This window comes from Vigna unguiculata, chromosome 9, assembly GCF_004118075.2.
Source record: "Vigna unguiculata cultivar IT97K-499-35 chromosome 9, ASM411807v1, whole genome shotgun sequence".
Lineage (NCBI taxonomy): Eukaryota > Viridiplantae > Streptophyta > Magnoliopsida > Fabales > Fabaceae > Vigna > Vigna unguiculata.
This window is the reverse complement of record NC_040287.1, coordinates 35,099,450-35,119,885: the sequence shown is the minus strand read 5'-3', so window position 1 is coordinate 35,119,885 and position 20,436 is coordinate 35,099,450. Positions and strand designations below refer to the sequence as shown.

General features: G+C 32.3%; 2 protein-coding genes across 4 annotated transcripts; both read right to left on the bottom strand.

Annotated features, from left to right (window-relative positions):
* Positions 1-2: 2 nt before the first annotated feature.
* LOC114162615 lies at positions 3-1,334 on the bottom strand. The gene has a single exon (XM_028046562.1). The coding sequence runs from the start codon at positions 810-812 to the stop codon at positions 186-188; it is 627 nt and encodes a 208-aa protein (XP_027902363.1). The 5' UTR covers positions 813-1,334; the 3' UTR covers positions 3-185.
* A 1,158-nt stretch (positions 1,335-2,492) lies between these two features.
* Positions 2,493-19,075, bottom strand: LOC114162289 (isoamylase 3, chloroplastic). 3 transcript variants are annotated; one of them, XM_028046119.1, is made up of 24 exons: positions 18,630-19,075; positions 18,458-18,524; positions 18,301-18,369; positions 17,577-17,734; positions 16,593-16,686; positions 15,182-15,418; positions 14,836-14,940; positions 14,176-14,280; positions 13,706-13,840; positions 13,478-13,564; positions 12,904-12,955; positions 10,108-10,171; positions 9,640-9,739; positions 8,386-8,486; positions 7,811-7,862; positions 7,633-7,695; positions 6,209-6,298; positions 6,058-6,130; positions 5,837-5,916; positions 5,533-5,637; positions 5,364-5,462; positions 5,172-5,233; positions 4,901-5,009; positions 2,493-2,891 (listed from the first exon to the last, which is right to left on the bottom strand). In XM_028046119.1, exons 1-24 carry the CDS (start codon positions 18,758-18,760, stop codon positions 2,760-2,762), a joined length of 2,370 nt encoding a protein of 789 aa, XP_027901920.1. In that variant the 5' UTR covers positions 18,761-19,075; the 3' UTR covers positions 2,493-2,759. The 3 variants fall into 3 exon arrangements, with proteins under 3 accessions (XP_027901920.1, XP_027901921.1, XP_027901922.1); XM_028046120.1 differs by having other exon boundaries at positions 18,301-18,374; positions 18,630-19,074; XM_028046121.1 differs by lacking the exon at positions 18,630-19,075 and having other exon boundaries at positions 17,577-17,829; positions 18,458-18,530.
* Positions 19,076-20,436: the final 1,361 nt, after the last annotated feature.

Genomic DNA, 20,436 nt, shown 5'->3' with positions numbered 1-20,436 from the left:
GATTTGAAAAATAAACTTAACTTTATTCCACAAGTTCAATATAGTATCCCCAAATTACACATTTTAAAGCAGAACAGTACATTCTGCAACTGCCCCCCTAGCAATAATGGTAATAATAATTGACACATAGCAAAAATCTTAACCAAAATCAAAGGATTTAAAAGTTTAGAACAATAAATTGGTTCCTAACTGCACAAGATGACCCTTGTGAGAGCAAGAGAGAAGCAAGCCATGGAGAAGAAAAACAAGGAAACAAAGTCTCTCGAAGACCATTTCCTAACATCTTTGTTCTCCACCCTCAAACTCTTGGCTCTCCTCAAAGCATCCACCTCCTTCAACAAATCAAACTCCAACCCTTTCTTCTTCAACTCCTCCACGCACTTCCCCAGCAACCCTTTGTCCTCCTTCTCCCGCAGCAGCATCTTCTCCATGTGAGCCTCCACATCGCTCTTGTAGCGGAGGGCCCATATGATTCCGAGCGAGAATAGCAGAGAGCAAAGGGAAGGGAACCATGACCTGTGACAGGAAGAAGACGGTGATGATTGTGAAGCGTTGAAGAGGAGCATGAGGGTGGTGGAGTGGAAGAGGAAGAAGAAGATGTAGAGTGTGGTGATCTCTTTGCGGGTCGAATCTATTTGAGTCTCCTTCAGAGCTATGCGGGTATTGATGAGTTCCTCTTCTTTCAGCCACTGCTTCAGGAGGAGCTTGTGGGTGGGTGTTTCGGCGATTTGGTGAAGTGGGTGCATGTGCTTCCACTCCATGATCGATGATCTCGTCGTGCTCTGTTGTTGCTCTTCGTTGTTGTCAGCCATAGGAGCGTTGCAGAGAGAGAGAGAGAGCAAGAATGGATTTAGATTCTGAAACGAATAGTTGTATATAAACAGGGTGTATTGATGAGTCTTTTTGAATTTTTCCAACGGTCGATTTTGTGAATTTACAGAAATACTCCTCTCTACGGTTTTTTAAAGTTTTTTAAATCTACATTTCCATTGTTTCTAACGCTAAAACGGGGCAGATGGCTTAGAACTTGGGGTTACCCGATCTTTAACTTTTGTTGTGAAATAAAGTTATATCTTCAATTATAGTAATTGCTGTTTTTCTGTCATCAAATAGTTTACCACCGCTGTTATTGTTATTTACTACTGCATCACTAAGAAACAACTCCATTATCTAAAATAAAAACAAAAAGATAATTTAAAGAAAAAAAATTAGTGATACAGCAAAAACAATATTTATAAGAAACTAATTTGTTGTATTACCATTTTAAATGATTGTTTCCCAACTTTTAATCTGATACTAACAATGTATTCACCACTCATTTTATATCTATACCTACATATAAAGTATTCTATTTTGATATTAATAATTCTATTCTCAATTTTATTCTTTAATAAATAACTTTTCTTTTAATTTAAACAATTATTTTATCTTTTATATTTTAAGTAACCGATTTTGTAAATTTAACTGGTTCATTCATTTTATTTATATTTTTAATTAATTATTTAAACTTAAATAAATATTTTTAATAAAAAAATATCTATAAAATAAATAAAAAATATTTATAATACAATTTTAAAAATCATTTATATCTGTTTTTAAAACTAAAAAAAGTTAACACATAGCGTACGTGTTTTCAATAATAATAATAATAATAATTATTATTATTATTATTATTATTATTATAAAATAAGTTATAAAATTAAAACTTTGAAAAACAAATTATTGAGAAGAGCAACCCAACTAACGGAAAATAAGAAGAAATATACTCTATTATAAATTACAATACCTAACTTTTACTTCTTTACTCTTAAAAGAAAATGTTAACACTAGTTTCTTAGATTGTATTTGCCCACCTAAAATTAGCAAAATTCAATTAAATACATCAAGGCAACCAATGTAAAAAAATATAAATAGTTATATTATTGATTAATAGAGTTATCAATTTAATTATAGTCCATGGATCAATTCCGGTTCACTTCTAGGTTAAGACGAAGGAAGGTGAGTTTGAACTAGAACTTCGATTACTAAATTTTAAATTATAAATTAATCATTAAATATTTTATATGATAAATTATTCATTAATTAACTTTTAATGTTCACAACATTAATTGAAAGGTTAAAATCCAACCTAACTTGTTTGGTTCCATCCACCTATGTCAACTTAAACTTGACCTGAAGTAACATTGTTGGACATGAATCCAAACTTGAGGAACCCTGTCTGAATTAACATATTCAAGTCCAATTCTAACTCATCTCAATGTGTATTTGACTCTATTCGATGAAGTGTTGACATTAATTTTTAAGAATATATATTTTTTAATTCCTTTTTCTTTTCTTTCATCACTAGAAAATTTATTGGGTTCAAAAAAATAATTAAAAATGAAAGTTTGTATAAAAAAAATAATATAAAAGACGTTTTAAATGATTTTTTATGAAAAATAACAAAATTAAACTTTTAACTTGAGAGTTATAAAAGAAATTGAATAAAGATATTAAGATGGAAATTTGAGACTTATGATATTTCTTTTTCATAAAAATAATAAACAATTAAAAGAGTTATTACGTTACACGATTCAAATATCAATTACTGACATTTATTCCAACTCTATAAAGAAAGGGCATTTATTCCATTCAAACGAAATTTACAATATAAACAATATACCTAACTCCATGCCTTGTGCCGTTCCGGAAATGATAAGATGTGAAATTTTCCTCATACGCCTCTGTTCCCCTTAAACTGCAGCTGATCCGCTTTTCCCTTATCCTTTTAATACAAAGTCAAACTTGGCCTCAAGAAGAATGGAGGAGTATGGAGCTATATTATACGTGTTTTCTATGCTGTGGACACCATCAAGAACAAAGTCGTCCGGTGATTTCAGATTAGTGTCCACCTGCGTGTGCGTCCATAATTCAAATTAAATAGAAAAAATAATGAAGAATTAAAAGTGGACATGCAACAAATAAAATATTATTGCTCTTCGGAAGAAATATAAATTAGCAACCATGGATCCAATCACACTTTGATAGATGTATTCTTTCGATCAAGTCAAAACCATAGACTGACTTCCAACAAGATTATCCAGGGCGAGGGTGTGATTTTTTGGGGGGAGGGTAATGCTTGCCAATTTTAGACTAGGCTAGGCTACGCCCTTACTCACAAATTGTGCCCACACCTTTGTCTTCTTCCCTGGTGGGAGCCAAGGTTGCTCCTCAACTATTAATGCGTATAATCATGTTAAATTCTTCTTGATCTTAGCCAGAAGTGTCTAAGCGTCACAAATTTTCAGCACTTGCCACTCTGATTTATTAGAAAGGGTATCAAATCAAAACCTATAATAATACACTTCAAATCGGCAATAATGAAAACACACACACAATCTCATTAAATACTACGAAGCTAAAGCCTGAAGAAGCTGATGCGTTCAAGATTTTGAACTTTAAAAAAGTACGACAGGATTTTCTGTACTCTTACTTTGGGTAAATATTTTCATGAAAAAATCCTTACGTTTGGACTTTTTCTTGCTCCAGAGTCTATTCCTTTGTTGTTAAGACTTAAGTATAAAAGAATAGTTCAAACCAAAATGTTAGTTTATTTGGTGGAGAAACCTCTAGATCTAAGTTCAACATCACTTCCTTGACGCGAGACTCCTACATTTTCATCCCTTTAAAGATTCTTTACGACAACTTTCTCTTTATCGACACTGAGAAGGTAATAACTCTTTCTTCTTCGATGACTTCACTTACCTATCAATATTTAGTCTATACCTTAATAAGCCTATAAGTAACTCTTCTCAACAAAAGCACCCTCATCAAGCAAATAGGGAGAAAATGAGGACTCAAGAGTCGTGTGATTTGTTTTCATACCAATGGCCATTCCCCAACAGAATTATTTTCATCCTATGACAAACTTTCATCATGAAACTATCAAATCGTGAATATACCAATTCCAACCCTTGTGTATGTGTTCCTGTCCCTTTTCAGCCTAGAGCTTCGACACTCACATTTTACATCCAGTATTTGATTGGGCATGTTTTCATCACAATACAACTTCTAACATTTGTCCACCCAACCCAAAGTTCAACAGCTGTCTCTAATGCCATATATCTGAGAAATGATGCTTTGACAATTCCTTTACCATATACATCCAATTGATAACTTTTATATAATAATATAATAATAGTAACATCACAGTCAATTGATAAATGTTTTGACACATACTTAAGCAACTGGTTGTCAACTAGTTCAAAATTATGCTGCAGGTTGATGCGTGGCTCGGTGTCAAGGAGAAGTGCTAGCTTTATCCTTTTGTGGGTAAGGTCATACATCATATGGTGGTGACTTAATCTTTGAATTGAAGTATTTTGAAAGAAATTTTGTTGAAATATTGTTCTTTTCCCTTTCTATTTTAAGGATATTTGTTTTTCTAAATTATAAAGTTTCATAATTCACAATTTTGTGGTGATCTAAATCCGACACAACTTGCAGTAATCAATAATTCACATATTGTGACCGTTTTTGATTACTAAAACTTGAATAATCACAATTTTGAGAATAGAGCATCAAAATTCAACCTCTTTAAAATGAAGGACTAAAATCGAGCTATTCCATATTTATTGGGATGAAATATATGCTTAACCCATTTTTAACTTTTAATAATAATAAAGTCATCATTCTTGCAATCAGTAACCCATCATTATGGTCTCCGTTCAGTCAGTCATTCAGATTGAGCAGATTGCAGATTCTGAAGGGGGGAGGTTAATTTACTTCCTCTTCTAGCAAAAGGTACCGGGAATTTGGGGCAAGAGATGAGTTTGCCATAATATTCCTCTATGCATTGTAATTATGTATGCAAGAGAAAATAATGTATTTTTGGATATGCCCCAAAAATGGAAAATCTTACCACACGGACCCACTTCCTCGTTTGTGGAGGTGTGGGCAGCAGAGCTTTGATAAAGTAATCATGAGCATTAAATGCCAAATAGATATCTGCCCCGCTCCTGGCATGAAGCCTGCATGCACATTCACAAACACAAAGGAGAGCACGTGCGGTTAAGTCCATCTCAGTTAAGTCTGATAGCGAACAAATAGACATTCACTAATTAAAATTTTAGAAAGAAGCACTATGACTTATCTATCTCATTTCCCAATTAAAGATATACATATATTCTTACGTGAATGCTAGAAATTTGCTGTCATGATTATCCCAATTGTCTTCATGCCATGTTATGTCATTCTGCAAAAAAAATAGTTGTTGCATCAGCATAATGGAAGAGTATTATTTCTAATAGAACTGCTTGCATCAATGTTTACCGCTTTAAAAATGAAGCATGTGCATCGGCATAATGAAGCAGAGGATATTTTACCTTGCTGAGAAAACTTTCATGGCTGAATACTTCATGTGCATGCCTGTACTTTATCACCTTCGAGAAAAACCTGAAGTGATCACTCTTCCGGGCATCCAACTATCGAGCAAAAAGATAATCCGTTCAGAAATAGTTTCTTAATTGGTATAGAGGGATGTTATAAACTTGCCTGATCCCACAAAAAATTATTTATGGCAGTATCATGCCCATAACTATTGTTATTTCCATTGCGAGTATGACCATATTCATCTCCCATAAGCATCATTGGTGTACCCTGGTCATTCATTACAAAATTTTAAATCATTATTCTCTTTCAGTGATAGCATAATGCGAAACAAATGAAAATCATATATTGCTGTCTTCAAGTTTTCTTTAAAAATGAAAATTAATCAAGACATAGTGTAACTATCTAAACTGCATGTATATATAAAAAATAGGTTAAAAGAAAAAAAAAATCCCCTTTATATGTGCACCTGAGATATCATTAGTGCCAAGTGAAAGTTTTTCATTTGCCGTGATCGCAGAGCTCTTATACTAGCATCGTCAGTTTCCCCTGCAAAACAAATACAATTAAAAAAAAGTTCAGCAAAAGGAAAATATTACAATCTCGGCCCAACAAAGAAACATTGATATCATCATTTCAAACTAAAATATTATAGTTTTAGTAGACAAGGAACTGCAATTTGAAAACTACCTTCGAAACCACAATTCCAACTAAAGTTATCATTGCTACCATCATTTCCACCTTCCCCATTGGCTTCATTGTGCTACAAAAAACAAGAATCAAGGAATATACATAGTTTTGATGAATCATGACAAATTGAAGAAAAAAAATAAAGAATTACCTTCAAATTGTATGAAACAAGGTCACGCAAGGTGAATCCATCGTGTGCAATAACAAAGTTAATACTATGATATGGCCTTCGCCTGTTCACCTGTACGAACAAATGAAGGAAGGAAGCCGTCATTATAGAATTATTTATACAGCAGCATAGTATAGCACAATTCATGAAATTAAGGTCAAATCCAGCTACACTATATCTTAGACCATTATTTCAATACACTATACACTAACTCAGTAGGACACATAAAATAAAAAAGGCACGAATGGTGCATTTGGGTGGATTCATATTTTTCATTGATGATTGATAAGTAGGAATATACTTACATAACCTAAGAGAAACTAATAACTAATAGGGTGTTTGGAAAATGAATTTTTAGAGGATAATTAATTTGAATTTTTATGGAAAATTTGAAATATTTTATGACAAAATATGTTGTTTCAATAAAAAAAATATTAAACAAACTGAAATTCTGAAGATTCTTAAGAGCATTTTGATTACTTAAAATCATGAAATTTCAAATTCCACCTAAAAAAAGTACGAATTTGAAATTCTTTACAAACTTAGTTCTCAAATTTACACCTCTTCTCTTCATATTTTTTCATCAGCTTGACCTAAGCCAGGGCATCATCAGCTTTACCTCAACTGAGGTGTCATCGGCTTGGGCTTAGCCATGATTCTGTCGATTGTTGGCAATACTATTTTCTCAGCCTATGTAACTTATAGCTTTTCTTATCATTGGGACTGTTTTAGACAAGAGTTTTTCCATTGACACTGACATGAGTTTTTATTTTACATTGTTGGGATTATTTTTCTCCCGATTTAGTCCAGTGTTATTTCTCGGTTGACACAACGAGTTATTTTGTCTGATCATAGCCTTGACCAACATTGGTTGAAAAATATCACCAAATAATATTTTTGAATCATTAAATACTGTTTAATATTAAAATATTTTTTTGTATTTCATGGTAATTAATGTACTCTCTCCAAACAAGTAAAATTCAATAGATTTGAATTAAAACCTATTCAAATTCAATGCATTTTAATTCGTTTGAAATTGTGAATTCCCTTTCTAGACACATGGTAAATGATGACCCTACAAATCTCATCATCTAACTTTAGGAGGGAATTAAAATATAAACTGAATATTATACATCATATTCAAACAATTCTAATCCTATAAATAATTTTACAGCTAAATCTTCTTTATTTTGGGTCTGTGGCCCATCCTGTCATAAAATGTTGCGTCTTGAAAATAATTTACGGTAGTTTAATCTAAGATTTTACCTCGAGAAAGTTAAATTCAATAGTTGTTTGTTAGAGCTTAAAGTAATTCCTAGGTCTCCACTTAACAACTTAAGGAGTTGGTCTTTGACATGATACAAATCCACAAAGTTAACAAAAATAAATATCTATAAGTAGCTTACTCTATAAAGATCAGAAGACCCAGCAACACGAGTAGCAAAGCTCCCCTTTACACCATAATCACCCTAGGACATTTTTTTTAAGGAAACAACAAAGGAACAAATCAAATAAGCCATAAATCAAGATAGACTGGACAATCTCGATCTATTTAAATTTGTATCTTTTTACTATTAGAATTACCTTAATAAATTTCCGTACATCATCACGATATTTCCCATTCCATTCAGCCCACCTGCATCAAACATAAACCATTAATGAAGGGAACATGTTTTCTTTTTTAACAATAGATTACCTTCTCCACTGAAGAAATAATTTCCAGTACTTATGCAGAGACTATGTCCGGGAAATCATGTTATCAGCACCAAAGTTAATATCTCGGATGGTGACCATTGGCACAGACATATAGATCACGTGATGATAGAGTCACCATTTCATGCTAAGAAGCTACAAACAATATCATGTTCAACAACCTTGAGGAATTCAACGGCAGAATTAGAACCACCAAAGTAACTTTAGTGGTGATTTTATGTTATATTACTTGTGGTGCAATCTCATAATGATTACTGGGAAAGTTGCAAGTGGGAAGGTTGCAAGCAGAAAAAAAAATGACTGACTCATGATAGCAAACACTGAAATCAAGAATTAAGCTAGTAACCTATACGCTGTTTAAAACCTTCCGGATGTACAGGACTATAACAAAGACTATTCATAAAATATTTGCTTACGATTAGAAACATTAATAACAAAAAAATTACCGATCCCAATTTGGAAAACTCCCAACAAGATAAAGACCTCCACAATCCCAAGGCTCTGCAATAATTTTACATCTTGATAAGACTGCATCTTTAGCAATTGCCTGCAAAAGTAAATAAAAATTAGTTCACTGAAACATTAAAATTTATAAATTCTCAATTTTCTTCTTGAGGGACAAAACCACTACTCAATTATTGTCTTCAAGTCTATAAAATGCACGTGTGGTTAACACTAATAAAGTTTGGCAAAACCAAATCAACCAAAACTATTCAAAAACCAAATGAACTCCAATCCAAGCTTTCATTGTCCCTAAATTTCTTATTGAGTTTGTCAGTTCTATTTGGCTTTTAATTTCTAATAAGGAAAGGCATAAATTTCAACTTGGTGCCAAGGTCTTCAAGATCCGGAGATTTTAATACTATTCTCATTTTATTCCTTTATCTATTTTGTAGGACAAGTTCTTCATTTAACTGATTTCAGGCTTTCAGCTCATGTGTTATTGAAATCAATTCCTTTCTCTATTCTGCAACAGGAACAAATTTTCCCTTCTGTGTGCCAATTTGGCAAAACAGTTCATTTCACAACTTTATATAGTTTTATTTGCTTCCCGTTTGATCAAATGTAGTTTTACTTGCTTCCTGTTTAATCAAATGTGCCATCTAAACCTTTTACTTTTTAATCTTAGAAATACTTCTCCTGACTCTACCTCAACCCCTTTGTCTACCTTAATGTCACCACTACTTATTAATCTGTATAACTAATGGTATGCATGCCTCTAACCAATCCCAGGGCAAGATAGTGAATAGGTAAAGCAAATTTTCATATATTACATTAAGTTGCTCACACGGTCCTGTAATGAGTTGCTTGAAATGTCATTAACATCCTGTGAGAAAATTTGGACTATCTTTTTTTCTTTAGACTACTGAAAGTCGTATGAACTCCGTATGTCAAAAACAAGCTGATTGTTTTCAGTTTGGATGCATTAGTTTGACACAATATATAGGTCTAGTTCTATTGGCCCCGAAAGCATATGTAATTACCTCACTTCAGATTACCCAGCTAAAAACACTCATGGACACAAATAGAGACAGTGGAACAAAAAACTAAAACGGTCTAGAATTTCTAAAGTGTTGCATTATGAATGACATGAATGTCAAACTCATGTCTGGCAATATTTTCAGAAATTAAATATATCTCAAATGACTGAACTAACTGGTAAGCACCATACCAAATGACAGCTGAATTCATTAATTTACCCTAATAATCGGGGGGGCATTAAGGGGGGAGCCATCAATTCCTCGACAAAGGACACTTGCAAGATCAAATCGAAATCCATCCACGTGATATTCGGTGACCCTACAATAACGTAAATTATTATTAAAAAACACAACAATGCTTATTAGGAACTAAAAAGAAAATTATGACTTAAGTTAGTTTGTAAATGATAGCACTTGCAATGCTAAAAGATGATTCCTTTCATTTTTAAAAAATTAATAACAATAGTCATGCATTACCAGATCCTCATGCAAACATGCCAGTTTTATTTATTGATTGCCATGTAAAAAAGAATCTAAAAATCTAAAATTCTAATGTATTAATTCCATGGGATACAAATAAACACGGAGAAGCTGGAATTCAATGAATTCCTATTTTCATGAAAGAAATCAAGTCATATCAAGACACAATTCAGAATTAAAAAATAATATTGTATAAGTAGTCCATACCAGTGTCTTAGGCTGTCAAGAATTAGCTCCATAACTACAGCATGGTTACAATTTAATGTATTTCCTGGGGATAAACAGTCATGTGAAGTGAGAAAACTTAATGTTGATATCAATATACCAAAATTATGTTGGTGATAATAGAAATAAAAAATAATAATAATAAATAAAAAATTGTTAAATTTTGAAAGTAGTCCCAGAAAGAAAATATTGCATATTAAATGTCCTCAGATAAGAAGGCGAAGCTCCACATAATGGAAGTTTTCATAAAATTTAAGAGTCCCCTGGTGTTGCACAAATAAGGTTCCGCAGAAGGCTAACAAAGGAATAATACTACATAGCTTCAGGTATCTAGATTTTCATAAAGGTCATGTGAAGGTGGAAGTGATGATACGTCCCCCACACTGAGCATTAACAAAAGTAGTCCAATTTGGTTAAAATTGTGGTTCCTTTCCAGTATATTTCTTGCCATGATGACAGTGGATTCTGGAGTTCGACAACCTGCATGCTTAGTGGGCTTAGCCAAACATGCCTAGCTTTTAATTAACAGACTCCAAGTGTAGCCCAGACCATTTAACAGTTAAGCCTAGGCTTAACGTAGACTAACCCAAAAGTGCAATCTATATTTATGATCTGTCTTCATTTCTTCTTAGCATTTGTCCCTCATGTTAGTTTGCTCACAAAATATATTTATTTTCGTAAAAGTGTTAGAGATTTCACATCAACTGCAGATTCAATCAAATTAACGTGCATAAATGTGTACAAATCTATCCTAACAAGGTTTGTTGATCTATTAGACCACCTACAAATATCTAGTCTCACACTCGATATATCCAGCCCTCAGCAACCCTCAGCGTAAGAGAATGTATTGAAGATCCTACATCAATAAAAGATATTACCAAATTATGGTATATAAATAGATGTAAATCTCATTTTATATAGGATTAAGTTAGGCCTAAATCCACTTTCCAAAGTAAGCATAATAAAAATGTGACTCTTAGGATTTAGGAAGAAAATACTCTTCACGAAAAAAGAATATTTACTTTGAAATGCATTAGTTATTTTGGCTTGGTTTTTCTCCCCTTTGAGAAGTCTTGAACTGCAATTTGCACAAAAGTTTCAAAATTTCCCAAGTATAAAATGCGCAGTTTGTATGGTTTTATGCCTGAACTATTCAAAGCCATGGACCCAAAGCTGAACCTTAGCAAGTGACCAGAGGAAAATTGAATTTAGGTACCTCAGGCAGGGGACAGATTGACAGTCCATGGACAACATTACGTGCTATCTATTATAGCCACGTTTGTCTATTACGTGCTTTTCTCATTCCTACAAGCAAGTACTTTTGTTTCCTATTTGTCCATGTTATACCAACAGCCATTGTACTTTTTCATACCATATAAATTGTGCAGCCCATTCTTCAAATTCATGGTTGGCTGATTTTCTACCCATTAAGGGAGAGCAAGTGCCAACACATGCATAGACAACATCAAATTTAGCCCAGAAAACAGGGATTGATCCTAATCCAAGTGGAACACAGCCAAAAAAGCTAATGGGACCAAAATGCCCACAAGCCCTTTGGACAAGTGCCAGTCCAGGGACCAATTTTTTTAAACTAAAAAATATTCCTTAAAAATAATAGTGGATCTCCCAAATTTGACTGGATTTTTCGCCCCTGAACATTTTTTCGTGGGTTGAATTTTAAAGTTAGTTGGAAATTTGTTTTGAAGTTACGGAAAACATGATTATAGGTGCAACATATTGTCGCCACATTTTTTACATTCTACAATTTAGTTTAGCTGTATGAAAGAGTAGAAGAATTCATTTCAAGACAATGGATTTCGTTTTTGTGAATTGTGGCACAAAAACAACTGTTGGTTTTCATTTGTCAATGAAGGCAGCACTAATTATCATTTTATACATAGTTTTAATTTTATATCGAAATAGGCTCGATTTTAATACAAAAATCAGTTGCATGATCATAGTTATTATTTTTGTAAGTGAATTTTGTTTGGCACATTAATATATGTACTCAATTTATGTTTTGAGGAGACACTTTCTTGCATTATAATTTGTAGATACTGTATCAATAGAATGTCCTTATATTTTAATCCCCATGCTAATTTCTATAGTACAAAAATGAGATCTTTTAATTCGTAATATAAATATCATTTATGTTAAAATGAATTTAAAAAACAAAAATAGAGATTTTAGATTTTGAAAAAAATAAAATCTATAAAGAAATGTTCTACCTAATCAAAATAAAAACGTACCAATTTTATAAGATCAAAAGTAATAATTTTGTATTTTAGAAGGACAGTAAATAAAACTATTAAATCAAAATATTGCTTCTCTTTTCAAAATGAATATAACACCAAAAAAACAGTAATTACTTCTTTTCAAAGTAGCACATGAAGCAGAGTTGTCTAATTTCTTGTGTACATTCAAAGTTGAAATCACTCAATGATGCAGTTTAGAATTGCAAATTAATATTGTGATGTCAATTATTTCCCTTGATGTAGTCTCAGTAGTGGACTAAATCGACTTTAACCCTGAACCTAACACATTGTATGTGAGGGTTGTGGCTTTTTCAAGTGGGTCACTAAAAAGGTTATTTTAAGAGTGGGTTGGAGTTGATGAGTAGGTCATGAGTCAAATTGACAAGTCTAATCAAATTAAAATAGAAAAAACAACAAAATATTTCAATAGTATAACTTAAAAATAGGTGTATGCAGTTGTAAATTTGTATGAATAAAGCTACAAGGATAGAATCTTAATGGTTAGACCAAGATATAAAATTACCACAGCCAGAGAAGTTCAGCAATCGCCCATTATTGTCCAGCATGTAATAAACCTGCAGAAATGAAGAAAATTTTCACATTAAGAAAAGGCAGTCATTTTTAACATTCTATGTACTAACATCACAGAACAATTTTGTTAGTGAATGGATGACCTCAAAGCTAAATAGTGTTTCCAATGACACGTAAAGTACTTGATAGAGAAATTCCCCAGGAATAGTTTTAAATTGTTGTAGAATTATAAAATGAGAAAAAGTTGACATTATACCCCTAAAATTTCTAAGAAAACTGAATTAATCTATCTTCTTTTAAATTATTTCTTGTCTTTTTTATACCTCATTTTATGTTTAAACCTATATACATAACTTATGTTATTGTGGATTCTTATCAATTATTATTAACTGAAAAAATATCTCTGAAGTTCTTTCCACACACCATGTACTGTAGAGTAGAGTGTGTATAGGACTAACTAATGCATAAGATAATTAAAATTGGACCGTAAGAGTTAACTTCACTTCAAGTATTATAACATGCAAGTAACACAATCTGTCAAAACAATAGTTGCAAATTGAAATTACCTTATTATCTATGCCACGAAATGAGGTAGTGTAAGGATTGGCATCATCAGCCTCATTAGTATGATTGTAGACCACATCCAAAATAACCTGTTTTATGGATAAGATTTAGTGAAAGAGCCAAGCGGTATATAAGACTTGAGATAATATAAATAAGACAAAAACAGAAAATAACAATGTCAAGCAGACTTCCACTCAAAAGTTGTGATAGTGTAATATTAACATTACTACCTCTATACCAGAAGAATGTAAGGCTTTAACCATTTCTTTGAACTCTCGAGAAGCATTAACTGATCCTCCACCAGCACTACCATAGCGACTCATAGGAGAAAAGAAATTTATTGTAGAATAACCCCACGTATTAATCTTGGAAAGAAAAAATACAAGCATTAGTCATATATGACATAGCAGCCACTTGGTAAACCAAAGTTACATATTCAAAATTTCTTCAATGATCAAAGAAATATACATATCCCAGACATAGTTGGTCTTTTAATATTTGCACATCAACTCTAAATATCAAAATAAATTTGTGCTTCCAATATGTATTCAGTTATCATGCACTGAATTTCTTCGGAGATCATGCATAAAGAGCAGAAGCCGCTTCATTTATTTATTTATTGGGAATACACAGTACTGAAGGAAGAGCTTCAATATTAACTTTGATACAAAAAACAAAGAAAAATACTTTTCTAGTTTACCATGTGATCTCTGGGATTTGGACGCCTCTGGAATTCGAACTCATCAAACTCAAAGACGGGCAGCAATTCTACTGCATTGATACCAAGCTCTAGAAGGTGTGGAATCTACAAGACAAGAAATAAATTAAGTTTAAATAAAGAAAGAGAATAAATTTTCCGTGAGTAAAGATTTGTTGTGGCATGTATTCTTATATGACATATCAAAGAAATTTTCAAAAGGCCCAATATAGCTTAGCTCTCCTTGGACAGTATTCTATCCTTTGGATTTGAATTCAGTTATATGTCCCTGACAAAGTATGATTAAAAAGATTGGAACCTTCTTACTTTTTTTAGACTCTTCTAACTAAAACACATCAATCTTGAGGTGGGAGAAGGAGATACCTTTACATCAACTTTAGCAAAAAGTCAATGTTATTCCAATATTCAAATCCTCACTTTGTCAGTAAAACATCTTTTACTCAGCTGTTTATATTTTAACACTAAACTTCCGTTTGAGGCAAAGGAAAGCTTGCTTCACTCCGTTTCATGACGCAAGGATTTCATTAGGTTCAAAACTGCTATAGTTTGATACATTTTGGACAAACACTTCCCAAGGAAATATAGCTTTCAAAAATTTATAGTGATGCTTCATATTTTTCTTAATTATAATACAAATATTACCTTTTCAATCACACCGAGATAGCTACCACGAATGCTGCTATCCAAACCACTAGATTCATCATTTGTAAATGCACGGACATTCATCTCATATATAACAAGATCCTTCTGCATTAGCAGCAACAAAAATAATGAAAATGGAAGCAAGCATTAGACTTCATTCAACCAGAAATATATTCTCAGTCAAAATGAAGAGCATACATAGTCTAATAGCACACAAAGCAGAGGTAGAATGCTAGCTATAGACATAATTATGCAGAAATCAGCTTGTACAAAGCCTTGATCTAGCAAAAATGTTGTGATGAATATCGCTTACAAGAAATGGCAGGCATTTGTGCTGGGAAAATACCTCAGAAATATTTGGAGGCTTGTAATTTTCTCCCCAATCAAAAGGCAAGCTGTCAAAATCATATGTGCCAAGAAACTTAGACAACTTCATGCTAATATCCCCAAAATACCTTCGGCCTTCAACTAGTTTTGCATAAGGATCAACAAGCACAACACTGCTGTCAAATCGATGCCCCTCACCCCAGTCTTGAGGTCCATCTATGCGATATCCGTATAGAACATTGCTTCGAGGAAGATCCTGCCATTAAAGGTTGTACATATACTTGAATGCTTATTTTAGTCGACTTCTGATAGAACTAGGTCACGTCAAAAGAAAATAAAGAAAATAGATAAAGTGATAGAAAAGTTTATTATTCTCCAGTACAAGTGTGCAACTCTTATGTAAAGCCATTGGGTTTTGTATCTCAATTGGTTCCAGTACTTAGCATTGAAAAAAGTGATGGCGTTATCTAAAATTTGTACAAGGTTAAATAAGAAAAGTTTGATGTAGATTTATCTATGACAGATAAGTACATTATTTAACCCTATTAGTATATGAAACCATGAAAATATTTCAAAAACTGATCCAACATGAATCATTTAGATGTTATTATAACAAGATTAATTTACAATAAAAAAAGAAAAATTCAACCAGGAAGTTTGCCCAATTGCATGAAGAAATATCAATCAATATTTCATAATGACTACATAAGTTCAAGATCAACCAAGTTAAGTGAGACACAAAAAATCAATTAAGTTTCCTATGAGTATTTTGACATGGCGTTTACTAGGAACAGAATCTTTATTAGACATGACAATAGAAAATTATAACAAAGGAGAGGAAATCCTTAACAATGAAAGAAAATGTTGACAGGTGTTTTCCTCTTTCAACAGGGTATTCTCCTTAAAGAAAATTATTCTACACATACGTATTCCAATATAAAAATTAGGAGAAAGTAAGTGAAAAGCTTACACGAAATTTAATAGATGTTTTCATCTACACAGTCATCATGGTATAACATCAACAAATTTAAAACATATAGTCCAATTACATTTAAAACTTTTAACAATCTACATCACCATTCCACAGTAAAGTAAATCATGTGGGAATCCGACGTGATTATCTAAACATACATGCCCCAAACAATTCCCACCACACTGACAATATATTTTAGAAAAATGCAGGTACAACAATAAAGTTGATTTTTATCTCCTCAACCCAACATTTCTGCAAAAATTAACGAAGGTATTACATATAAATACAAAATTTTATGCTCAAATATGAAGAACAGTATTATTTATTTAAACAATTTGGACAGCTATTCGGTAATTGTGTAGCTATTGTATTTTTGAAGGTGTTACAGAATCTAAAACAACAATTTCAGCACACGACCAAGGCAAGGCCAAAGTCCAGGTAGTCGAATAGCATATACCTCAATATAAATGTGCCAAATGTCCCCAGTTCTGTTCAAACCAGGATCCAATACCATTTCTATCATGCCACCACTCAATGTGTCTATACTTCCCCTACAAAAAAAAAGAAAAAAGTGCGCAAAACAAAAAGGGAGCCAATAAATTTTGTGGCTATATTTAACTTTTTTTAAGAACTAGAGTCAAAGCATAAAGTTTAATGGCTTGATAATTCAGGCAATATTGCAGTCAAGAAAATATATCTTACCAAGACAAAGAACATTTATGTTTGCACCTCATCCAATCCCCCTCACCCCCACCCAAAGAAAAAACATATAATCTTGCCACAGAAGAGAACTCCAAATATTAGAAAGATTTAGCAGTCTGCACCCTCCGCCAAATTTTATCAGGACCTTAATGGAAAAGAAAATCCTCAAAAAATGGATTTATACAACAAGATGGAGCTAAATCTTTAATTGACCGAGGACAAGAAAGATTGAACTGAAGGCCATTTTGTCAATAAGGACTACCTAAAAGCCTAAGTTAGTACATTAGGGTCAATGAATAGTTATAGTAGATATATAACCTTAACACCTATAAACCAAAGCTACAATAAAAAAACAACTGATAGTGCATAGTATGAACAATATCCAAAGTTTATTTTTTATTTAAGATGTAACAATAACCATGTGAAACTGTTTGTGACACACATCAATATCTTGAGCCGAAATGCTTTAAGCTTTCAAAATTGATCTCAAAATGAATGAGACGTTGAATCTTTATTAATAAAGCTCTTGCGTCATGTATTACAGTTTACAGTTTTGAGGAAGTATATACGGAACATGAAAAATAGTCAATGCTAGAAACTAAATAATCATGACAAGAATGCTTAAGTGTAGCTAAAATAAAAATTAAACAAAACACATTTTTTAAATATATACTCAAGTATATGAAATATTTTAAAATTTGAACAAATCTCATCTTACATAAAGAATATTTAATTTTACCTCTCAGGAAGGACCAAACAAAGAGTGACAGCAGTTGCATGTCGAGAAAAAATAGAAAAATTGATGCCACTGTCAACTTCTGATACACCCAATGGAAATGCCTTGCCTGGGAAAGTTTTCCATGATGGTCTGCTCTCTATCACTTTGGAGGATTCTTCCTGGAATTGATACATATATTGATGCCCTTCAAAAGTGGATATGCAAGGTGGCACTTATCATAGTTGAAGTGCGCCATTTAGACTGACTACTAAACCTATGCAAATTTACATCAATTTCATCCAACTTTATTTGCTTCAACAATTAAAATGTGAACTTTTAATGTCATCTAGAAGTAATGAGACGAACATCAAAATTTAAAAAGGCTTCCTATCCGTGAACCTTGCTCTTTTTTATATCAAATTGATAGATTATAGACAAATTTTGTTTGGATAAACTTTTTCGTAGCCATTTATTTATAGGAGAAGAAAATAATAAGGAAACATAAAATAGCTTACGAATAATTTCAAAATCATCCGAACTTCTATCCAATATTTTAGCTTTGGGAGAAAATCGTTTTATTTTTCCATAGAAAGCTTATAAAGAAATTTCTCTAAACAAACCCATACATTAAATACCAAGTTGCATTACAAATTCCAGCTGTGCTACAATCACGCTCTCTGATATTTATTGTACGAAATAAAAGTTTTCATCTCAAGGCCAATGACGCATGTAATGACATAAATACCTCAAGAACCCCTTCTTGAGCACGACCGCCATAAGCATTAGGTGTCCTGTGTTTGGAACGATCCATTGTCTAACCTATGCCAAAATTTTCAATCAAAATTTAAAATGACTATGAGAAACCACTCCAAGAACTTAAAGAATGCATTACAATAACGTACCTCGCTAAAAACTCCATGTTCATCGCTCGTTATGCTTCCCGATGCTTGCTTCATAAACCTCACCGGCCTAACAATAAAACCAAATGACAATTCTCGAAAACACTTGCGCTCAGTAATAACCTAATGTTCTTGCTAGTTACAACCAGTGGATGCAGAATTGAAAGCGGAGTACCTCACGCCACGGACTGACGAATTTCCGGTGAACGAACAGCGGCCGGCGTTGTTTCTGGCGGAAAACGCCGAAGCGAAAAGTGTGGATTGAGATGCGACTTTTGAACCGCAGAGTAATGGCTGGAGGGGCATCGTGGGTGGAGAAGTGAAAGACGTGATCGATTGGATTGTGCTATTATGATGAAGACGAAAATGAGGAGTTGGAAGTGGAGTGTTGCGGTAGCGGTGAATGTGAGATTGAGCGGTGGTGCTCTCGCTATTTGTGTCACGGCAAGGAAACAAGCAATGCGAAATTCATGGCTGACACGTGAACGGTAGTTTGGGAATAGAGACGAGAACGTGACGGTGGAGTTGTGTCCGGTGTTGCATTATTGGGACCTGCGTCTTTTTCCGTATAAAATATCTCACTCATCACCACACTTCTCACTGCTAAATGCAGATCATCTACGTTTTAAGTATGAACCGCCCTCAAAATGCAGTTGTATCCAATGGCTCGTAAGCTTTACATTTGTGTTTACTAAACGATCTGAACACTTTAGCGGTGAGATTGGGAACCGCACACTTGGCAGTCCTCAAATGAATTGCAGGAGATCTGGTTCCGCTGAATATTATATGTTTGATTCATGTAAAGGATTACTATTTTTTAGGGATGTAAAAATGAGTTTTAACATCCGAGATAATTCGGTTCATTATCGATTTGATTTTGATTGGTTAAGAAAATTAAGTTTTTTTTAGAGTAGGTCGATCTCAACTAGGTTCATTTAATTTAATTTGTGGGTTCGAATTGGGTTTATCTATATAATCTATTAATGTTTTTTTAAAATTTTTTAAAATTTTTTAATCATTATTTATTATTTTAATTATATAAGTTTATAAGTTCATATTTTTACTTTTAAATGTTATAATGTTCAGTAATATTGAAATTATTTAAATGTTTAATTAATTTTTATTTTCAAGTTATATAAGTTGGTACTTTAATATTTAACTATAATCTTTATAGTATATTATTTGAAACAAAATTTGATAAATTAGCATGACAAAAAATGTTTAATTTCTCTTAATATATTAGTGGTGGTGAGCATGATAAAGACGTTAATTCTTAATTTTATTGTGATTATCGTGTTATGGGTTGCTTAAAAAATTATTTAAATATTTAAATTCTTAAAAATAAATAAATATATTTTTTTTTTACTTGAGACAACTCACTTAATTCACCAATTCATTATGAGTTGAATCGAGTTGTAAAATTTTTAACTCGTCATAAAGTGAATCAGGTTGAATTCACTATTTTCAACCCAACTCGTGGTGAATTAACCCGTATGAATCATATCAACTCCTTTTAACATAGTTATATATTTTAGCTCTAAAGTTTTATTTTTAGTTTTTAAACCATTTTTCAGCATTATTGCTTTATTTATTATCTCCATGAACAGTAACTAACCACCAACTAATAAGTTAAGTTATGGTGACAAATTAGCTATCACATTCCATTCTTTTAATTCATAAAGAGAAATATAATGTCATTTTCCATTCTTTTAATTCATAAAGAGAAATATAATGTCATTTGTTTTTAGAAAGTGAAAATAAAGATATTTGAAAGTAAAATTTATGAAAATTTTTAAATGATTCAATGATAGATAAAATAAATGTTTTAATAGAATAAATTGTTGCAATTATGTTTTAATAGTTAAATTAGATTAAGTTATGTCTTTGTTTTTTTCAATGTCAATTAAGTTTTTTGGTTTTATGCATCTCACTTTAGTTTATATTTGAAAAATCGAATGAAATTAGGTTATTTACGTGACTAG